General features: G+C 44.6%; 1 protein-coding gene across 1 annotated transcript; it reads right to left on the bottom strand.

Annotated features, from left to right (window-relative positions):
• Positions 1-267: 267 nt before the first annotated feature.
• Positions 268-21,124, bottom strand: LOC125427460 (sterol 26-hydroxylase, mitochondrial-like). Its single transcript, XM_048486926.1, has 9 exons — positions 20,826-21,124; positions 16,114-16,304; positions 11,744-11,943; positions 10,342-10,539; positions 9,909-10,069; positions 6,243-6,409; positions 5,960-6,041; positions 1,900-2,103; positions 268-1,139 (listed from the first exon to the last, which is right to left on the bottom strand). The coding sequence occupies exons 1-9, from the start codon at positions 21,060-21,062 to the stop codon at positions 1,026-1,028; spliced, it is 1,554 nt and encodes a 517-aa protein (XP_048342883.1). The 5' UTR covers positions 21,063-21,124; the 3' UTR covers positions 268-1,025.
• Positions 21,125-23,851: the final 2,727 nt, after the last annotated feature.

Below are 23,851 nucleotides of genomic sequence, written 5' to 3'. Positions count from 1 at the left end.
AGATCTAAGGGGGCTTTGCTGCTCTGATCTTTTCTTTTTTCTTTGTAGAACATAACAGGAAGGTGCATGATCCAGCAATCTAAGCAAGACTTGCAGTGCTTAAATCAGAGTAACTATAATAGAATGGCAGTCACTTTAGGTTATGATGGGAGACTGCTTAGGAACTCTATTTGTGATTCTTTGCAGGTGCAATACAAACACAAGATGGGATGAAAGGCAGGTGAGATACAAATACAAGCAACACCATATATAGACAAACTGCATTCACTATATGAATATTTTATTTTGATTTATTTGATTTATATTATTTCTTTGGATGATATGTCCTCTTTTGCAATCAAATGTATATTCTACCAGGTTTTTTTAAAAGAACTGGGATGGAAAATCAATCAGCAGCTGGGCTGGTTTTCTCTTTTTGTTCGTTACACATAGGAGAGATATCACTCCACGAGGCTCATAGGAGGGTGTGCTAATGAAAGGCAAGATCATGTGAAGCACAAGGAAACCTTGTTTAAGTAATTTCTTTTACACGTGTAAGTGCACATTTTCAAAACTATCTTTCAAATGCTGAAGGCATGCAATGTTCCATTTGGGCTGTTACTACCTCCTTGTACAGGTATACCAGGTGCTTGGGCAGGAGGCCTGAGGTAGAAGAAGGAGGGATTTTAAGAGCAACTTGAGGCGCCAGGCTTTTGTTCTTGCATATCTGTCTTGGGATCCCTGTGAGTGGGAAAGCCAGTCTGTTCAAGAGGATGCTCATTGCTCTCATTGTTCCTGCACCCCTATATTTATGTGTGTGTGTATATGTATGTCTTGTGTATACACACACTCACTGCAGATAAGAAGCAGAATAGGGGGCTCAGGGCTGCAGGGACTCATGGAGGAAAATTTGTAGACTATGTTGATCTGGGTATGGAGAAACCCACTAGCCTTCCCCCCACCCAGTCAAACCCAAGAGTCTGAGCTTTGAATCTTTGCGGCCTGTCTAGATGAGTCCAGAGTGCAACCCTAAGTCAGACGAAGCACTATCTGTCAATGAAATTCAAGTTAATGGGCTTGTCTGGCACGAGCACAATGCGGGCGAGGGGCTTCACCACTTTGCAGTTTGGATCAGGCCTGACTGAGAACGTCCGGATGATCTGGAAAGAAAACAGGAGAAGGGCAATTATACATTCTACTAGGATGCTGTCCCCGCCCCCCCTCCCTAAGAGAACCAAGCCATCAGCAGATACTCCCATAATTGAAATGACCTGTTTCCCTCATAAAGGATCAGGGCCTTGTCATTAATATGGGTGTCTTGCTGGTTGAAGCCTTTTGGGTTATCCAAGGGGGAAAGGAAAATGACTTGCCCCACAGTGACACTTTATTTATGTTATCTGTACTCTGCCTTTCAGCTATAATCAACCTTTTAAGGTGGCTTTCCACAGGAGTCCTTTTAATTGAAAAGCTGTGCAGCTATGATAAATATCAAAAAGGCCATTATCGCTGAATTTTCAAATCTGTCTAGGTCAAGATTTTCGATTTCCCTTCCCCCTTCCTATCTTCTATCTTTTGCAGCATGTTTGGAAGCTATTTTATCTTTCTTTCTACAGTGTTTCTATCCGGTATTCTCCTGGTTTTGGAGATAGTTCACAGACAGAGTAAATAGGCACACCTATGAATACAGCAAAAACTCTTAACAATCTTGAAGCTTTAATTTTCTTGGTTTTCAGGTTTCCAAAGCGCAGGATGCCATGCATTTCCAGCATGTTCATAACCACCAGAAATGTGCGCATCACACTTTAAATCTCCTGTGGGTGGCCCTTGTGCTGATTTTCTCCGGTCTGAGAAGGCACTTTCCCTCTGCAGATAGAGGAGGAGCTCAGCAAACCATTTCACTTGACACAAAGAAGCACTTACCCTGGCAAGAGCCAGATGCATCTCAAGCTCAGCAATGCGACGCCCCACGCAGGCACGCACCCCATAGCCAAAGGGAATGGAGCTGAAGGGGTGGGGAGCAGATTGCTTCCGCTCTCGCAGCCAGCGATGTGGCAGGAAACGTTCTGCGTCAGGGAAGTGGGTTTCATCATGCGAGAGAGCGTAGTGAGCAAGCACGAACAGGGTCTGGGTGCAGCAGGAAGCAAAGGGAGTTAGGAACAGACGTCAGCCATGAAGATGAATATTTGCCCCTCCATACCAGCTTCCCCCGAGCAGCATTTTGGAGGAGGTGGTGGCAGCAGCAGAGATATACAATTGTCTCAGGAAATCTAACTTGATATTAATGCCAATCTTCTCTGCCAGGAATCAACTTGGACATTTTCCAATATATCAGCTCAAACAACACTTCTCAACTTAGTTCCCCTTGACTGAAGTAGTTATGAGATTCCACCCTCCTTAGACTCACAAGATTTAGACATTTATCAGCCAGCTGCAACTATCTCAACGGGAAAGGTACTCAATTAGGTGGTGACCTTACAACCCATCTTCCTTGGATGAAACACTGTGTTGGATGCAACTAGCTCTTCCACTGGCGACAAAGAACCCATGTGGTGTAGTGGTTGGAGTGTTGGCGTGTTGGCGTGTGCCCTGGGATGACCAGGTTCGAATCTTGGATTCAGCCATAGAAGCCTGTGAGGTGACTTGGAGCCCATCACAATTTCTCAGCCTAACCGACCCTCACAATGATTAAGTGAAGGAGTGGGGAATGATGGGAAAAGCCGCTTAGAGGCCTTGATCATAGAGAAAAGTGGGATATAAATACAAAATAAATATAAATAAGAAGGCAAATCCCCATTGATGATCAAAAATGCTATGCTGGGGATCAGGAGACCCAAATGCACAAATAGGTTTGCCCAGCCTCTGCTGGTAGTGGATTCCTCACCAGCAGCAGATATTTCCCTGTCACCACTCAGCTGGCCAGCAAGGAGAAAATGGCAGGAAACAGGAGACTGTTGGCAGTGTCCTGATGCCAGATGACCCAATGACATCACTCCCCGTGTACCCAGACAATGTCAGTGCATTGCTGGTGGGCACATTTTACCGAAATGATAGAGCGTCCCTGGTGATATGCTGATGTCATTTTCTAGCACATGGGAAGTGACACTAATACACTGCCAGTGATGTCATCACATTGCTGACAACGACCCCTCCCTCCATCACAGTCAGTCTCTCACACCAGTTTCCAGGGGGGACCAAAGCTATGTGCTGCAATAAGGAAATGAGTTGAGTGGGATTGACCAAAAAAAGGTGGCTAGGTCCAACCCAATATATGGACCCATTTCAATCCAGTTTCAGAATTACTACTGGGACTGTCTTAGTTGCTCTCACTGATGACCTTAATGGGAAAAGAGCCAAGAGGAGTGAGACCCTGTTGATTCTTCTACACCTTCTGGTGGCTGTGGCAGAGACACCGTGCTTCAGAGGTTTTAATCTTCCTTGGCGGAGAGATCCAAAAGGGGTTCTAGGGCTCAATTGCCTGGTCTCACAAAAACAAAATATGGGATCACTCAAGGTTGTTTTCCATCCCTATGGAATTCTGCATCATTTAATGTGTCATATGAATACCCATCTTTTGCATCAATTCTGTTTTTAGGCTTCTTGTTAGGTCTACAGCCATAATCCTATCGTATTGTTTAGTGAATGTCCCATCCTATCAATTGCATTGACTCACTCTGTTAATCTACCTTGAGCCCATGTAAGAAAGGTGTAAACTAAATGATATAAATGAATAAAAATAAATAAATAAATGTCTATATGAAACTACTAGGAGAGGTTGGTTAGGGATCCAGATATTATACTATGCAGATGATTTTCACTCTCTTTATCTTGTTCAACTGAATTGAATGAGTCAGTAGACCTTCTGAAGTATCCAAGGTGATAATGATCTGGATGAAGTCAAAGAAAGTGATAATAAGATTGAAAAGGTGAACTAAAATGTGAGGTGTCATCTTGTTCTGACTTAAGAAGCAGATTCACCATGTAAATGTATTATAATTCTGTTATTAATTGTTTTAATTATGTGTGGGTTTTTTTGTGATTTTATTATGTATAGGGTTGGGCAGCCCCATCCCAGGGGCCCAGCTGTCCCCCGAAAGAGGCTTCCTGGTGCTGTGGGGAGGCTCAAAAAGCGGAAATACCTCCCTGCTGCCCAGAAACTTCTATGGGGCTGGTAGACTTATGCGGCTGAAAAGGTTCACGTAAGTCTACAGTCCCGGCCACCGACATAATGCTGCAAATGGCCAGGAGGAAGCCAGCTAGCATTGGCTCCTCCCCAACCACACCCCTGGCCCACTCCACTATGCCAATGGCAGCAGCAGGGATGCCAGGATGCTAATGCTGCATCCAGTGCCATGTCCCAGTGTCTGTGTGTCAGGGTGTGGGGGCCACCACATGCCGGCAGAATTGCCCTGGGGAGGACAAATCTGCTGGCATCGCTGTGCACCGCTTCCACCGGCAGATTCATCTCCCCTGCCCCGCTCTGGATGGGGCTCTCAGTTTGTTAGCTGCCTTAATGGCCCTTATGAGGAAAGAAAGGCAGGATAGAAATGTTGTAAAATAAAGAAATTAAGTTAAAAAGTTAAAACGATCATCCATGCTATTGTTAAGACCAGGTTGGATGCCAACAATGTGCTTTATGAGGGGCTACCTTTGAATAGAGTTTAAAAGCTTCATGAAGTCCAAAGTGTAGTAGCTAAAGTGATAGCAAATGACAGCTATAGGGACAGCATTTTGTTGGTTTTTTAAAAAACCCTCTCAGCTCAAACAGGTGCCAGTTTGATTCTGAGTGCAATTCAAAGTTCTGACAACTGCTCATAAAGCCTTTCTGGTCTGGGATTAGGATATCTTACCACTTCCTCTTACATGAGCTTGCCTACCAAGTCAATTTTGCTCAAACATTCTGCTCAAGGATCCCATTAATTGAGGCTAGGTGGATGTAAACAAGAGGCAGACCTTTTTATTGGCCTTTTAACAGCTCCATCCATGGGTCTGGAGGAGGGGGAAGAGTTGTGGGAGCAGTATGAGGGTGTGCTGACACAAATGCCCCATACCCTAGCACAAGGGGCAAATATACCAATGGGAGGGGTACTAACATTGGCAGTGGGGTGCCATGCAGCTACTCAGTGTCCGAATACAGAAACTGTTTCTGTGCCAGTGCTCTTCCAGCACAGGAGCCAACACTGGTGCTGACGGGGTGTTCCCAGGGATGCAGCTGGCTTTAATTGGCTCCCTATGGCCTTTCGGCTCAGGAACACCACCTTTGGCTGGTGTAGACTTGCGTCAGCTAAAAACATGGCACAGCCCATTGGGCTCCACAGGGGGTTTGCAGGGCAGCCGAGGATTTCTTCTGTTCATCTTGATTCCTGCACTACCTAAAATCCCTTTGGAGGTGGTGCAGCTATGCTGCAGCAGTGCCATCCCTGGCTGCGGTGAAACTGCCTTCTCTCCATGGATTGCACTGCCTGACTGTGAAATAAAGAAGCTCATGCTGGTGCCAGATTTGCAATCTTTCCAGCACCAGGCAGAAATGTTATTATTTTCCCAGGCTTTTAGGCAATCTGTCCTCATGTGAAGCATTTAAACAGATGTGTCTTGCTTGTGTTCTATTGGTTGATCAATGTTGCAAATTGTTTCTCTGCTTCTTGATTGCTATTTTACAAGCACCATCAAAGATAAACAGTAATTTGCCTAAATTGCTACTGCTTTTGCATTTGTTACATTCTTTTTATGATGCTTTGTTGTTTAATTACATGTCTTGTGTTTACATAAGCAGTCTCCAGCATATTTTTTATAGAAATAGTGTGCTTGAAGTTTTTTAAATACATATTTGCAGTGCTAATCTATCTCAGCCCTAGTAATCCCCCCGCATTTTTTTCTCTTTCTTCAAACTGGCTCTATGGAAAATCCAGTGACTCTCTTTAAATTCCCATTCATTTCCAATTATTGAGCTTTAGGCACCAACAAAAAATACTTTTCTACTCACATCTTTTGGAAACTTGTACCCTCCAACAATCACATCCTTTTCTGCAATAATTCTGGCATTGGTGGGGACCACGGGATACAGCCTGCAGAGGATCAATGCAGGGGGTCACTGATATAGAAGGGAGCTTCTCCAGAAACATTGGAACATAAATAGAGATGGATGCAACAGCTTTCTCAAGGTGTGGTGATTGGGGTCTGAAAGGGAAGTCACAATAGTGGCACTGAGAGCCACCAGGCTCTTAGCTTGGGGTTCTGCTCCTTCAAACAATGAAGGAAGCTCTTACCGGAGAGTCTCCTTGATTATGGCCTTTAGCAGTGGCATCTTGGTAAGATCTTTGGCATCAGGGATCCGGTCTTTGGGCACCACACTAACAATTTCCTGGTACAAAGCTTCCTGGATCTTCAGGTCTTGAGATAGGTGGTACATGGCCCATGAGAGGGTATTGGATGTCTGAGGAGGCAAAGCAAAGTGGTGATGATAGTACTTCCAGGCAGCATCTTTAGGCAAGATCCTGGAACTGATATGTGTACAACAATTGGTCAGCCTTCAAGGACCTCACCCAATGGCTACCCTAACAACAGTCATCCATTTCTCCAAAAAGCATACTATATGTGCAGTCCTTTCCACTTTGGAATCTTTTCCCATATCTTAAACCCTGAAACTCTTGTTGGTCTCTAAGGTGCTACTGGACATGAATCTGACTGTTCTAATGAAGACCAACATGGCTACCCTCCAAAACTATATTTTTGCAGTTTCCTTGAATTAAGAATACATTGGTACTATTATTATTGCAAATATTATTTGTTCCTGTCTGTTCCATCTTTGTAGCCTGACTGTTACATTAGGTATCAGTGAGGTACCACAGCCAGAACACCAGACATGGCTGTTGAGACAACCAGGTTCAAATGCTTATTTGGCTATTTCTGGACTGGATGACACACAAATGCAGCAAGTAAATAAAAATAATTCACAAAGGTGACATTGAAGGGTTTAAAAATTATAAATCTATCAACTCTATTTAAATAAATCATGAAGTTACCAAGAGGTTGCCAATTGGACTATGGAAGAAAAATGTCCTGCTGTTTCAGTAGAGTTTTAGTGTGCTGTGATTTATCAGGTGAAGTTATTTACCTTAATACAATGAACAAATTCAATGGCCCATTTCCATCCATTGAACCCTTACTAAAGAAACAGGACATTTTTTTCTCTCAGCTTGTTGGCAACCCTAATTACAAAAAACCTAGTGTAAATTCGAGGCACTGAAATATATCAAAGAGCTCTCAGTTTAAAAAACAGAAGCTGCCATTCTTTGCCAGAAGAAAAATCTATCTTTAATATCCTGTTTCACTGACTGTTAAACAGAAATACTACTGAACCAAAACAGCAAGGGGCAGACTAGGAAAGAAAATGGCCCCAGAAAAGCCATGTCACCCAGCCTGCTTCCCACAAGGAGGGAAGCTCCTTAGCTTACACAGTGTGTAACAGTGTGTAACAGACTTCTCTCTGTGATACTCCTCTGAAGATGCCAGCCACAGATGCAGGCGAAACGTTAGGAACAAGATCCACCAGACCACGGCCACACAGCCCGGAAAACCCACCACAACTAGTTGAATCCAGCCGTGAAAGCCTTCAACCACCCTCCTACATTTCCACTCTCAAATCTCCATCAATCCCCCAATCCCAAGTGAGCAAACCAAAATGGGGTCTTCTTCCACTGGCCAGGTCCATCTTAAGTCTGTTTGGGGAAAGCCATCAATGCACAAGAGAACTCCCAGTGGCCCTAATGCAGTGGTCAGATTCAAATAATTCAACAACTGGTTGTTTACAAGCACCATTTTAACAAACGGTTCTGCCGAAGTGGTGTGAATGTGCTGAATCCCACCACTGCCCTAATGGCCAATCTGTCACTGCAAAATAGCCTCCATGTAAACACCCAACAGCTCCAATTATGACAGTTTCCCTGTACTAAATTTAAATTAACCCTTGCTGGTTAAGCAAAAGCTTTAATCGATTTAATTTGGACTGCAAGCTTTAAGCTGATATATCAGATTGTATTATATGTATTTTGCTTCTCTTTTCTCTTACTTGGTTCTTCTTTACTGTTTTCAAGTTCAAGAAATAAATCATATGCTTTATTGGTACTGAAACTACTGCACTTGCGTATTTAAAGTGATAACCATATAGAATAGGAACTAACACAGAACTGGGTTTTTTTATTGATAATGAGAAGCAACAGTAAGCAAACTTAAATTCTTTTGAACAAAGTAAACTGTTAAGAATACAAAAGGTGCTTAGTTTATGTAGATGTCACGTTCCAAGTGCTGAATATCTGGAGCTGTGAACTTTGCATTTTAACAGGTAAGTTGGGAAACGTGACTGGAACGTGAAGAGAATTCTATAGGTGTGTGGCAGACAGTGTCACTCAGTTGCAGCAAAAAAACACACACAAAAACCAAAAAAACAAAGCAGGAGTCTAGTGGCACCTCAAAAACCAACCAAGGTTGTTCCGGCATAAGCTTTCATAAATCAGATCTCTCTGCATTGTCTGTATCACAAAAAGCACAGTACTGCCCTTTGGGCTCTGAAGCTTTGAGCAACTGGATAGACAATACTACTTTTTTTTAAGATGGCGGTTATCACACATTTTGAAGAGAAAGCCACTTTCAAACATTCTCTCTCTGTATATATATATACTCTCTATATACCCTGTTTCCCCGAATATAAGACATCCCCTGAAAATAAGACGTAGTAGAGGTTTTGCTGAAGTGCGAAATATAAGGCATCCCCCAAAAGTAAGACATAGCAAAGTTTTTGTTTGGAAGCATGCTTGATGAACAGAACACAGAAAAATAAGACATCCCCCTGAAAATAAGACATAGCGCATCTTTGGGAGCAAAAATTAATATAAGACACTGTCTTATTTTTGGGGAAACACAGTATTTACAAACATGGCAATGGAAATTTCATTTTCAGTTTTTAGCCACACATGTAAAATTATTAGGGGCACATAAATCGTATTTCAAAGAGAAGCAGCTCTCAGCATTTTGGTTGATGAAACATGATTCTGCAGAACAGCTGAAGGACAAAGAGGTGGATTGCATACACCTCTGCTTACACCTGAAGGGGGGCAACCAATTCAATCAGATTTGTGTCCCACCCTTCCACCTAGAGAGTTCCAGGTGGGCTGTATCGCTCTCCCTTTTCTATTTCATCCCACACCAAACCTGTGAGGCAGCTTAGGATAGGTGAGAGATAGTCACCGCTCTCAGACTCTAGCTGGGGTCCTTGCTGAGTCTTGGCTGCTGCTACTGTAGTGCTGGAAGGAAACAGTTATAGGCTACTTTGTTGCTCACCTGGGATTGCTAAGACTTTCTCTTCTTGTCTCTCTTTCTCTCTGAAGGGGCAGAGGAGGTGAAAAGGAAGACATCTAGCAGTCCTCCCCTTTTTTCTGCTGTTGGGGGGAGGTGGTTCCAGCATCTCATTTCCCAGCCTTCAAAGGGAGTTATTTGCATGTTGTGCTGTTTTCCCTCTCTTGGTATTCACTTATGTAACTAGTGCAGTAACTAGTGCAGTCCACAATTCAGAAACCACTGATTTAAGATCACTATAACAGGAGACGTGATGGGAGGCTTGGAATGAGAAGAAGGGTGCTCCCTCTACTTTCTGTTACCGCTCTGTGACAATTACAGTTCCTTGAACTATTCATTTCAGGCTATAGTTGATAGATATTATTCTTATCCAGAATGTTGCCTTTCATCTCTCCTGCTAAGGACATTGTGATTGACAGGACGTTCACACATCCCTGCAGTAAATGCCAAGATCATGTGGATCAATGTGGCCACAGGTTTCTCTAACATTCCAGCATGAGTCTGGGCCAGTGAGTAGTATCTCCCTTCTGACTTTGTATGATGTAGGGGCTCAAATAAGATAGTAAGGAATGTCATCCTACCGTATCTATGCCAGCCAGCAGCAGCTCAGCTATGCTACCCGAAACTTCTTTATGACTGAGTTTCCCAGTGGACAGTAGGAAGGTTAGGTAGCCCGAGACCTCCTTGCCCTCGTCCAGACACTTTTCTAACACCACCAGCTTCTGATCAATCAGTTTCTTTCCTAGAGCAAAGAGACACCATCTATTATTATGAGAAACGGTAGCTGTTGCCATGGGCGCCGTAGACCTTTTGTGACAGAATCCTCCACTCATCTATAATTTTTTAATTACTGCCATTTTGCACTTAGTGAGGAAAAGTGGAGATTACAAATCCTCCTCCCCCACCCCCACAAAAAATGAGGACGATTCCTGCTCTTCAAATAATGTTGGACTGATTCTGACAAAAGTCCCAGTGAAGTGTAATATGTATTCTATCTCTCCACCTTGTACATACCAAAGTCAAAGATTGTGTCCCAGCCCTGCAAGTAGCGATTCCAATAGGGCAACACTTCCCGGGTCCACTTGGGCAGGACAGTGGCATAGACTGAATTCTTCAGTGTGCCTCCAATAGCATCAATAAAATGCTGTGTCTCAGCAGGGATCTGCTTCTTCAGGCAGCCAATGCGGGTCTCAAACAGGATGTATGAGATACCTGGAGATGGAAAGCACAGGTGTAATGGCCCAGAGGCATTATCTCTCAGTCTTGTTACATGGTGATCATCACAGGGAAGCAAAAGCAACAGCTGAGTAAAAATGGATCATAATGGAGGGAGGGGAGAATGGAGAGGAGGGGTAGCTGTGTGGGATATGGGACTGGTGTATGGGGAAAGATGAGATGGCTTAATTATTGTCAGAATTTGAAGTTGTCCTTGGAGATCTGGGGCTGAATGGACCATTGGCCTGCCTTTTACCTTTACAAGAACTTTATGAGGTAGGTTAGACTGATAAAGAGTAACTAGGAAAAGGTCATCCAGTAGCAGTATCTCTCAACCAAACCTGAACACCCTTACAGACTCCAGTTTTAGGGTAGATATTTCCTCCTGCTAACTTTTCTTTTAAAAAACCTTTTTTGAATTGTTCAATATTTCAGGAAAATGTTTTTCCTCCTCTTCAGTCTGACTCATTTGGAAATAACCCTGGGGGAGTGTTATAAACTTTCCTCCCTACTCTCTCATTTTAAAAAATGGCCAAATGGAACCCTAAAAGCTCTGAAACTAGTTTCTGTGGTTGGTTGCTGGCACTTGGTGCCACTGGAGTCCATGAGCCTCAGTACATGTGGTGGCCTGCAAGCACTTTTAAAATCCCTTATGTCTTCTGAACAATAAATATTAATACTACCGTAGTCCAACATAGCTATGAATGATGAATTGCAAGATCATAGTAGTAGACTGGTCCTTGTTTTCTCTCTATTCACCTTGACAGGGAGACAGTCAGACAATCTGGCTTGCACCAGTTGTACATTGAGGGCAACTTTCCCTGCCTCTGTTATTTACATTGAAGGGACTGCTCCCAAGCCACTGTGGAGCCTTAGCTGCAAGATCTCACATGGATGTTGATCATGCCTGTACCTGATGGTTCATCTTTGCATCAGATACCCCATGGCAGCTGTGGGATCTCACAGAAAGGAAAGCCTTTATTGTGCAGGGGTCCCCAGTATTGTGAAGTCTGTGGAAGCTTTTGGAATTCTGCAAATGGACAATGGGCACTACCACAAAATTGCTGCCTTGGAGTAATGAGGCCAGTCACAAAACACTGACAGGTTCTGAGCTAAGCATCCTCCTAGGATGGAGGCAGTCAAAATGGGTGCCCCCTGAAGATCCAAAGGTGATATACTTTTTTCCTTTTTCACTACACACCTTCTAAGGCAAATCGATAAAGTATTTGGGCCACATCTTGGATCATCACCCCAGAGGGACTTTGTTTTCTCTCATCCTTCAGATGCACCATCAAGTCAGACACCACCTCATTGATGACATCGGCATACAGCACAGCTTCTGAAGGTTTTAGCATCCTCTTGTTCAGTACCTGCCGCAGGCGATGCCACCGCTCCCCCTCCCTAAGAATTAGAGAGAGAAAGAGTGGCGCAAGGGAGGACCACAAAGAATTCCTGACAGCAACGCGAAGCCCAAGAAGACTGAACAGACAACCAAAGTGAAATGGAGGAGGTTTTGGTTTTGTGCCCCAGAAGCCCTACAAGCAAGATGTGGAGAGCCAGCATGACCTTGAGCTTAGGATCTGGGACAGATCTGAGAAACCCAGATTCAAATTCCCACTTTGCTGTGGAAGTTGTCTGGGTAACCTTGATTTAGCCAGACAGCCAAGGATCATAATCATGAGGATCATAAGCAGGGTCATAAGGACAAAACCTTCCCAATGCTCCTCCACCCACCCTTCACTACATTTCTTTGCTCTTTCTGGGCTTTGAGTTGTATGCACAGTTAGAGAGAACATTTCTTTCTGTGTATTCTTCATTTCCTTCTCATGGGATTCTTCCTTTGAAGCTTATTACATTTGTTAGCTTGGAAAGTTTGCTCACAGCTTTTGTCACTTTCCTTGCTTTTTCGCTTTTTGTTTTCTCACCTATTTTGCAATCAAAACCAAACAAAACCACAAATTGCATTTCAGTAAAGAACCTAATGATGGCAGAACTGATTGAAATCCGATCTAGAAAGAATTCATCCCAAAATTTATCCAGTAGCACCTTAAAGATCAACCACATTTCCTAGAGTATAACTTTCATGGGTCAAAGCTAAATTCATCAGATATGAATTGAAGAGTTAGCTTTGTTCCTATGGGTTACAGCAGGCTGTAAAATGAATGGGTCCACGCACTCCTGATTAAGTTATTAAAACATAGTTCATTGGTTTTATGGAAGAATATTTAATACAGTATGTCAAGACTAAACCTATGCTGCTTTTATTCTAAGCCAACTCTGGAGAACTGGAAATACACTGCTTACAGCGCACTTAGCCACCAAATACAGCATTCCTCTATCTTTCCAGCACATATTGACTCTTCCTGGTTTTGATAGGAGCTAAACTTTGCTCAGGGGAAAGGCAGGCTGGCAGGAGAAATCATGACACAAAGATGACTCATGTAGCTCATCAGCTGTTGTGTGAAGTATGACCCTCATCACCACATTGACACTTGGTCAGTACAGAAGATGCCAGTCAGATGTTTCTATTTGCCCTTGTCTATGGGAATATAATACAAAACAATGATGCAGTCACAAGACCAAGACTAAAGCTGCAACCCTCTGCTTATCTAGGGGGCACTGAATGAAATTGAATGGGTCTTGTTTCTGGGATCCCATGTGTGAGATCAAGCTGAAGGAGCTTCCTCATTGCCTTAGAATATCAATAAATTACAATTCAGAAACCACCTGGGCCTCACTGCTCTTCCATATAAGGATGGAAAAGCAGGACATGAACAGTTTGGAATCTCTCCTTGCTCCTTCTGATTACTTCTTGGTTTTCTTGGCCCCACCTCCCCAAGCCCTGCCCCTGTCTTAGTGCTTATAAAAGCAGGTCTCGGAGGCCAGGTGATGGCAGTCGCTTCTTGCCTCCCTGGAAGGGAGGGCAGAAGGGACTGCTGGCTGCTGACTGCCAGTTGGGAGATGGGAGCAATGGGAGGTGTCAGGGGGGCAGCAGGGGGCAGCAGCTGGACACCCTTGACCTTGATGACAACATGGGCGGGGTCGAGGATGCCTGAAGAGGATGCTTGCCATCTTCCTGGTCACAAGGGGGCCAATTTTGTGCCCCCCCCCCACGTGACCAGATTAGTGGCACCCAGGGACAGAGGGTACCCCTCGTCCCCGGGTAAATACGCCACTGTTCACTATATTTGTGTGCTCTCTCTCAAGGACAGAGAACAAATGAAGGCTTCCTGAGTTTGAGAGATTTGTATCAAACTCTAATTTGCCACAAATCTGCCAGTGTAGTATAGTAGTTAGAGCATGGGACTAGAATCTGGATGACCCAGATTCAAATTCCATTTTGCCATGGCACCTTGGGCCAGTCACACACATTCAGCATAATTTATCTCTCAGGGGGAGAAAATGATGTGAGCTGTTTTGGGTCCCCATTGGGAAGAAAGCCAGCATACGAATGAAACAAGCAAACAAACAAAATAAAAATTTAGGTGCCTAGGTTGATTGAAGCCCAGGTTTAGAATCAGTGTCACCAACCTCCAGATGAGGGCTGGAGATATCCTGGAATTATTACTACTCTCCAGATTACATAGATTGCTTATTTATTTATTTATTGTTTGTTTGTTTGTTTATCTACAACATTTATTCCCTTCTCCTAGAGAAAACACCTGCTTGTGAAGATGGACTGTATGGTGCTATGCCCCACCGAGTTCCCTCCCCTCCCTAAATCCCACCCTCCCAGGCTCCAACCTCAAATTGCCAGGTATTTTTGAACATGCAGTTGGCAACCCTATATAGATTCCTGATTTGTGTGGAAGAAACAAACTCAAGGGTGCCCAGGCACCTGCAATAGGATATTACAGTAGGTCAGAGTTTGGTCAATACTTTCTCAATCATACTCCACTTGCAAGGGAAGACATGCACAACCATGACAAACTGTACTCTTGTTGTGAAAAAAACTGTGTCTTGCTTAAGGCTGAAGTCAACAGGTTAGGACTGGGATGGCAAGGCAGAGAATTGCATAGCCCGGCAAAGCATGATCCAGATGCCTACAGACTGACAAGTCTAGGGCAAGATCCCTTAAGCTGAATACAGGCAAGCACAAGCTTATGATGTTGCTCCTGCAAAGGTTGGAGGCTTAAATTGTCTTGCAGGGAGATGCATGTGTCCAAGCCCTGCCACTTTGGACGAGACTGCTGGAAATTAGAGATGCCATGCTTGGTTACAGAGGCAGGTACTCCAGTAGGGCTGGGAATGAATACCTTGGGGCTCAATGTGGCAGCTGAGAAGGGATCTCTGAAGCTGCAGCTGTTTCTGGGGTGGTGGTTTCTGAGGAGGAGAGAAGACCTCTGGACTCTTCTTGGACATGGGGAGTGGTGTCTGGAGGTGTCCTGACTGCTGCCTCCTGGACTGGCTGCAGAATCCCAGCTTCTTCCTGTCAGAGTTTTCAGAGTCCTGCCATGGGGAGAAGGGGCAAGCATCCTGATCCATTCACCCTGTTTGTTGTGAGGGCTGAATCTGGCATTGTTTATGAACAACATTTTTCAGTCAGAATAACAGTCTTAAACATTTTCTGTATCTGACAAAGAGAGCTTAGGCTCTTAAAAGCTGGTATACTGGAAGATTTTGTTGGTATTTAAGTTGTTATTTGACCTGAATTTTGTTCTGCTACTTCAGAATAAAATGGCTACCTATGTGAAACTATCAGAGCAGTGGACCAGCCTGGAAAGACCCTTGTCACATTCAGTACAGAAGTATCTTCTTCTTTACTGGAACAAACTCTGGGAAACCAGTCCAGTTTAGAAACCGGCAGTATCCCATCATGTAATTCCACCTCGCTCATCCCCAATATTTGAAACTGTTTTGTAGCAATGTTTAAAATCTTTGTGGGATTTTTAAGGGTTGGAGGATGATTAAATGTACTTGGTGCCAATTTAAAATTAAAGCTACATAGCTTCCCTGAAGGTAAAGGCAAGACTGACGCAACTTACTGATCTTTATGTTTGACAAGATGTGAAAATAGACTTGTTTTCGTAATCCAAATCATTCTGTGAGTCAAGATCCTTTTAAATACTGTTTACACACTTACTGATGAAAAGTGAGATGTGAGGTAAATTCAGGCCTGTGTGATCAAGCTGCTATGGAAGTAAAGAACTAGTTATTGGACACAGAATTCAACAACCTGAGAATTCCACACATTCCTAGTCATTGTTTTCAAACACAGTCCTGAAACATGAAATGATTGTACATATCTCAGGCATGTGTGTTCATATAGCTGAGCAAAAACTGGAAAGAACAGTTAGCAAGAGCTTCAGAGCGATGCACAATTAAGCCTTTCCTAAGACTACAAGAAGCAGAAAAAATTATGCAGATTAAGCAAACACAGCTATTTGCTTAATTTATTCAGGATGCAGAATCAAAAAAATTTTGGAACAATTTTTGTAAGGGCATGCTGCTCACAGTCTTGGGCATACGTCCCCAATGGGAGTCCTGTGGCTCCCCTGATTTTTCTGTGTTTGAGCCTTGGAATACTTATGTAGCTCCAGTCTGGCACAGGAGATCTGACTTTACACTTACTCTGTGAAGGGGCCATAGGGCAGATTTCGGATTTCCCGGTGCTCTTTCCAGAGGGCCATGTCACTCCGGATGGGATACTTCCCTTCCTGGCGTAAAAGCTGCTCTAGGACTTCAGGACTGCCAATATTAATATTGTTGTAAGAGCCAAAGGTGGATTTCCACATGGGACCATACAATTTCTTAGAAATGATCTGGAACAGAGAAGTCAATGGGGTTAGCCATCTTAACTGTGTCAGTAAAAACCAACTAAAAATTCAAAACAGAATCAAACCATGCATATAAAATGGCACACTTTACACCAGAAACAAACCCTACATCATCTTAGCTGGGATAGCTGGATTTTCCGAATCATTTAGGACACTTGGGCATTGTATTTTCAATTTCTTCTCTGAGAGTTAAAATTATTTTTTAAAATAATTAAAAATAGGGTATTTGGGCATGAACTACAGTGGTAACGCAAAAGAATGGGAAGGAGAAAGATTTATAAGGTATAACACAGTGGTGGTGAACCTATGGCACGGGTGCCAGAGGTGGCACTCAGAGCCCCCTCTGTGGGCACGTGCAAACAGAGCCCCCACTCACACATCTAGGCTGGCCTGGGCCACTAGGCTCAATTATTAGCATTAAACCTAAGACCTAGTTTTGGGGAAGCAGTGTAGGTAACCCTGTTAAGCACTGTTAAACCCCACTGATTTTCATGGGAAGAACGAAAGCACAATCCTTTACCTGGGAGTAAGCTCGGTTGCTGGCAATGGGGCTTGTTTCTGAGTAAACCCTTCTAGGGTTGTGATTCACCCATTGGAAGAGTTGCAAGGTTGCTTCAAAGCAAAGCCACCGACTACCACGAAGATTACTCCTGAGTAACGCATGCCTCGGAGCCAACCATTTTTTCTAAACTAAAACCTCAGTATTCAGGTTAAATTGCCGTGTTGGCACTCTGTGATAAATAAGTGGGTTTTGGGTTGCAATTTGGGCACTCGGTCTCAAAAAGGTTAGCCATCACTGGTATAACGGTTCTTTTTCTGCCTAACCTGTCCATTAAGATCTGGTTTTAATTGGCTTGCTTTAGTTGTAAGCTGCCTCAAACAAGTTTCTGGAGAAGCAGCACATCATTTTTAAAAAATAAATCAATCAAAAATAAAATAGTTTTACCCATTAGAGTCCTTACTTAGGGTCCAATTTACATTGGGGCATTTTGTAGGGATGCCAGCCTCCAGGTAGGACATGGGGGTCTCCCGGAATCAAGATTCATCTCCAGACTACACAGATCAGTTCCTCTGGAGAAAATAGCTGCTTAAGAGCATTGACTCTATGGCGTTATAACCCACTGAGGTCCCTGTCCCCCTTAGGTTCCATCCTCCATCCCAAGCCTCAGTGAGTTTCCCAGGCTGGATCTGGCAACCCTGACTCCCCCATCCCCTGCTGGTGGCCAGGTCTGCCCTGGTCACCCTACATTTGACCTGTATAAGTTTTGTATTCCTTAAATTTACTCCTACAATCATGAGTGAAGAACTTGTTATGTACCAAAAATGAAAAGGCAGTTGTTCAGAGCAGGCCTGTTTACAGATCGCAAACTGAATCTTAATTACGTAAGACTAACAATCTGGGTTTAAGGTTTCTGGGCACCTCACCTGCTTTGCTGATCCAACTAGGTAACAAATATTTGTTTCAAGTCTCTGCACGTATACTGATTTCAACCACAATTACTAATAGTTCCTCATACATTATATACTTTTCTAGTTTAGTTGTTTCTCAGGCTAGTTTAGAAGATAAAACTTAGAAAAGAGATGTCTTCCCCTGCAGTGGGGGCTTAAAATGATTCATGTCCCGAGTAGTTGCTCCACTTGACAGGACAAAGAAGGTTTCTCTTTCTCTAACAGGCTTGCCAAAAGTAGGCAAAGAACTGAATAGAAGCTACTGAGCCTGAAGTGTTCCCCTGATTGTCATGACTACCCTCTTTCCCTACATACCCTAATTGTCAGTGGTAGGATTCAACAGGTTTGCACCACTTCAGCAGAACTGGTTGTGGAAATTGTGCTTGTAAACAACCAGTTGATAAATTATTTGAATCCCACCACCAGAACTGGTTGTTAAATAATTTGAATCCCATCACTGCTAATTGTTACTGCATGTACTCAGTGTTGGAAGTAGCAATGTCTAGTGTGCAAGGCAAGTCACCCTTGCCAGTGCTTTAATTCTGAGAGACACAAAACTCTTATTGAGTGTCGGATTCCAGATCCTCCTGTTTTCACTCAACAGATATGAAGACTTGGAATGTGAAAAGTCCGATCTTTGGGGACACAAGTCAAAGTTACAACTGGCCAAAAAGACTCTTGACAGCCCTATGTAGGGAACTGTAATTTTTTTTAAAATGTGCCTCTCTCAACATCCACCTTTTTCCAATAAAATGATCACTTGCCTATGAAGGAGCAGACTGGCAAGGGTGACTACCACTACAGTATAAAGAAAAAAACATAAAGAAAAAAATATAATAAACAAGTGGGAACCCACAAGGTCTTGCATGAAGCATTTCTTGTCCCCTCCCCCACTGTTTCATTTTTGCATTTGCTGAAAGCCCCCACAGCCTCTCCCCGTTTCCTGCTTTTTTTTTCTCCTCCCCACCAAACAGCCAACCTATCTTTATCTGTCCTTCTGGCTTCAGCTCCCGCCTTCCCCTGGCAGCCTCTATCTAGGAAAACTAGCTTGGCTGATTGGAATGTAAATCATATTAGAAATTTACTGCTTTCAATTCTTTAATACTTGGTTCTTGCCTAATAACACAAGGCAAGCATTTGACAAGCCACAACTTTTTAAAGCAAGTGATGCTAAATTCCCAGGCAGAGGGTTAGCTGGGAAACTGGCAGTTTTCCTAAGGAGAAGCTCTGCAGAAACATTTTGTGAGAAACAAAAGCCTTTTCTGCTGCATCCCACCAGTTTTGCTGCTGGCTGGCTTTGTAGTGTTCCACTTAGACACTTGTAGATTATTTTATAAACCTCGCAAATAGTACCAAGAACATCCTGACTGATCCTTGCTATCTGGATTCTTTATTTTTGCTGGCTGAATCGCCCCCAACATCTTGGCACAACTGTTTTCCATATAATTCCTTGGGATTGCAAACCACAATCTCTCAAAGTAGAGAAAGACATGTTAGCCCATAGAAAAATCAGAAAACAGAAGGGGTGTAATGTCTTATAGGACCACAAAACTGTGCAGTTTGTGTTGGAGTTATTTTGATTGGCCATGTTCTGTTCATGTTCCCTCCAGCAAGGCATACAAATAAACTGAGCCTTCTTACTGTACTCTTCAGAGTTCAAAGGTTTATCAAACATTATGTTGCTTGATCAGCCCTGGAAGGTAGTTCATATTAAAGCTCCACATTGCAGACTATCGGTGGAGGCCCTAAGGCAGAAAGTAGGTTGTCTAATACCATTTAGCAAGTTCAGACAGAGACACAATTTGAAGAGAGACTTATTCGTAGTTCAACTACGTTTAAATCTTCTGTCTCCTTTTGTTTTAAAGGTTGGGCAATTATTTCCATGTCAGTGGTCAGCACAATATAGATTGCTTATAAACTTCTGCTTGCTTATACACTTCCTCCTCTGCCTAATTTCTTTTCAAGATACTACTGAAATATTTAGCCAAAACATCTTGCACTGAACAGCACTTGCCAATAAGAAAAAAACAACCCTATTTCTCCAAACAGTCTTTCTTAGTATACTTGAGATATATTGTTTTGCTGATCGTATGAGTCCTGCATGGATGATAACTAGACCATGTCCAGTATTGACTCTAATTCTTTTTCAGATCCCTTTGATTAGTCAGTCATTGCATAAGTCTATAGCCCCTCCCACTTGCAGAAAAGCTCAGCCTCTTTTAATTACTTTAAGTCATATCAAACTCTTTCTATATCTAGCTGATTTGTTTTAGGCTCCCAGAATGGAGCAGTGTTCAGCACACAATGCCAGCATGTGCCCTAGCTGCAGCTCTGCCACAGACACAGCCAAGGGCCAGTTTGTTGTGATTAGGTTGCAAGGAGGAGGCAGGGGGAAGAAGGGGAGTGCATGGTGATCAATGTAACATTCTGTTCCATTTCTTTAGGCTTCCTGAATTCCCATTCAGTTATTCTCCCTTTACAAGTGGATAATTCTGCCTTGGGCAGTGTTACATAAGACCATCCAGAGCATCATGTGTGAGCAAAGCAAGATCAGGGATACCCAGTGCAAAGGGATGGGAGACAGAAGGGAGTCATAGACTAGCAGCAAACATCTTCTGGCATCAGATGCAGGAAAGTCCAAGAGTGCTTGGAAATGTTTGCCTGCTGTCATGTGCCCAGCAGTATGGCTCTCCCCCTGGAGGCTCACCGTCCAGTTCTTCTTCGGCTAGGATCCCACCCAGAACTTCACTTGAGCATCTGGAGGAAGAATAAGCCAGCCACCAGACCCAGCCCTGGTCAGTATTTGGATGGGAGGCCACTGAGAAAATCCGGGGTCAATCTTTGCCCCACCAAGTTACGGTCCAGAAACTCAGGCAAGTGGCACAACTTCCAGGAAGGCTTGAACAGCCCTTTCTAGTTTGGAATGTGCCTGATGAAGACCCGCCCCCTCCCCCGCGCGCCTGCTCCCTCCGGGAAATGCCCCTCTCCCCTGCCTCCAGCCACAGCTCCCTAGAGCCCAGCTCCCCTGCCCGATCTCTCCTCGGGAGCGCCTCCTACCTGCAGGCGATGCGTGTGCAGCAAGTAGCCCCTTACTAAGAGCCAATAGAGGGAGCCAAGCAGCCCCGGTCCCGGCAGCTCCTCCGGCCGTTTCAGCCGCTCTTCGCCCCGAGTGGCGGGGGCCACCTGCGCCGCGCTGGCTGAGCCCCTCCAAGCCAGATCCGGGCAGGGGGCTGCCAGAAGTCGCGAGCTCAGGCAGCCCCGCAGCCGCCCGGAAAAACAAGCCCACTGCGCCATGGCTCGCCTCGGCTGCTACCCGGGCTGCGAGCCTCGAGAGGGAGCAGGAAGGCGAACCCGGGCGGAGCTGAACTGGGGCCCCGGAGAGGGAGGAGGAGGCAGCTGCTTGGCGCGGGCGCCGCGCTTTCGCTTTCTCGCTTTTGTGTGGATCTACTGGGCTACACTGCTTTGATGTTTTTATTTTGCTTAATTCGACAGACTGACCACTTGGAGACCCAGCCAGGTTCCCCTCGCCACTCGGCCGTGGTGGAAGCTCGCTGGGTGACCTGAGGCTAGTGACACACTCGCAGAGTTACCTACCTCACTGGGTTGTTGTGAAGATAAAACGGACGGCAGGGAAAAGGTGTAAACTGCTTGCCTGGGGTCCCCGTTTTGAGAAAGGGTATGGGTGAAGCAAATAAATCATAAGTGTTGATGAATATTTTTGGGGGAGGGGGGGGAAGGTAGGTTGTTTGGTTGGCAAGGAGAGAAGGGAGCAAGGAAAGGTGGGGCTGCCAGGAGGAGAAAAAAGGAAATAGCGTAAAAAGGGTACACAGGGGGAAATGAAATCCCCCGCTTCGGAGCAAACTAAAACCTCAGTATTCAGGTTAAACTGCCATGTTGGCACTTTGCGATAAAGAAGTCGGTTTTGGGTTGCAATTTGGGCACTGGGTCTCGAAAAGGTTCGCCATCACTGAGGTAAAGGTAGGTTGACTGGAAGAGGAGAGGCTATGTGGGCTTTCAGGGAAGGAAAAGAGAAAATAGTGGGGGAACAGCAAGTAATCCTATAACAGAAGCTCATGTTACAAGTTATTAAAAATGCTGCAGAAATCCATTCGCATATATTCCACTAAGTAATAAATATATTCATTGTTTCAAAATGACTTTAATGCTGTCATTACAAATGCTCACTAAATTTAACCAGGTCAGTTTCATTCCACAATCTACACTGCAAGTGGAATATCAAGAGGCCTCCATTGCAGAACAATTTATTTTCTGCTTTACACGTCCCAGGGATGACACACTTGGCACCAAAAACATGTTCTGTGGGAGTCCAGCTTGGATTTGCCATGACATAGATACAGGGATGAAGATCATTTAAGTCTTCAAAGCCAGTCTGTGCCCTGATGCATTTCCATAGCTCCCATAAGCTAATTATTAATTTTTTCTTATCAGACATTCTGATTCAAAGGACCCTTAGCGGGTCAACCTTTGTTCTGGGGTGTCTCCTGAATTTGCGTAAGCCGCAAAGTATCTCTCCAACAGCATCACAATCTTGTTTTTGTGGCATTTCTGCCCAATAGGCAGTAGTTTAACAGGGGAGGTTTTCTCACCATTGTGTCATCCATGCTAGGATTAAATTCCTCCCATGCATTTCTTAAAGGCATTGGATTGTGATTTTTGGTATAAAAGGCACTGAAACTCTGCCAAGGAAAGATAGAAAACTTCATGCAAGAGAGCTTAAGATGACCAGCTGTGGAAGAAGATATCTCCCCCTGTGTCTTGGGGCGGGGGGGAGGGGGGCTGTCAACACACATCTGACTTATGGCAAATTCTGGCAGGGTTTCCAAGGCAAGATATGTTCAGAGATGCTTTGGCATTGCCTGCCTCTGTGTCATAACCTGATATTTCTTGGAGGACTCTCTTCCAAATGCTTGCCAGAATTTACACAGCTTAGCTTCTGAGATCTGATGAGATCAAGCCAGCCTGGTCTACCTGGGTCAGGGCACCTTTCATATAGTTGTATGGAAAAGGGGATTTCAGTAGGAGCTGTTTTTCTCATTCTGAATGAAAAACTGCACTTGCTGAATTCTTGCTTCTCCACAGTGTAGAAAGATTGCCCTCCCTTGCATCTTTTTAGCCTTTGAAGAGTAAAAACAGATCCCAAAAGTGGATTTTAATTTTTTTTAAAGTGAACATGGACTAGATTGTAGTAGTGCACTGCCGACCCAGCAGCGCCGTAGTAGAACGTTGGGACGCCAACGGACCTGCGGCCTTGCCGGTCGCATCGCACCCCCACTCCTCATCCCCCCATGAGTCACGGGTCATGAACTGTCTGACTCAATCACCGGGCGCAGGGACAATGGTCTTGCCCCCAGGTGAGGATTAGGCTCAGGCAGCGTACTGGCTCCTCTCTCCGCCGCGTAGCCAGATGAGGATCATGCATCACATGATGATCTCCCGACCTCCGGCTCTCCCGGAACTCCCGGTCCTCCCTCCTGCGCCCCAGCCAGGATAACAATAAAAGGTGCCAGGAACCGGCGGGCGGGAGACTTCGCTGGGAACCGCCGGACCTCCACGGTCTCCGGCTGCTGGCGATCTCCACCGGATGTTATCTCAGCGTCTTTCGTCTCGTTCTTCACGCTGACGGCGTGGAGTCGACTACAGCTGGTGCGAAACCGGGAATCCCTCGAGACCTCCACCCTGCTCCACGTCGCCTGGGGAGGCGGCGATACAGTCCGCTGGATCGAGCGCGTCAGGGACCACCGTTTGATGTCGCCTGTCCTCCTGGATAAAGCATCCAGAACCGCGTCCTGGGACCTCTCGTCCGGCCGGAACGGTGGTATAGGAGCTTGCAAAAGCAGGGCTTTATGACAAGCCGCGTTGGCCGAACTGAAAGCGTTAGCGAAGAATCACGACTGAGGTCCCGTAAAGAGGAGCTGCGCCAAAATTAGTTCGAGGAATTGAGCTCAGTGTCCATGGTACCCAGAGGGGGACATTGAATCTTAAGGACTGGGAAAACATCCGGAGTAGCCTCTTAGCGCAGAGCCCTCGTAGCGCCCGATGTAAGCTGCTACTGGTGGAGACAA

This window comes from Sphaerodactylus townsendi, linkage group LG02 (assembly GCF_021028975.2).
Source record: "Sphaerodactylus townsendi isolate TG3544 linkage group LG02, MPM_Stown_v2.3, whole genome shotgun sequence".
Lineage (NCBI taxonomy): Eukaryota > Metazoa > Chordata > Lepidosauria > Squamata > Sphaerodactylidae > Sphaerodactylus > Sphaerodactylus townsendi.
The sequence above is the reverse complement of the archived record's forward strand: the minus strand, read 5'-3'. Positions and strand labels throughout refer to the sequence as shown.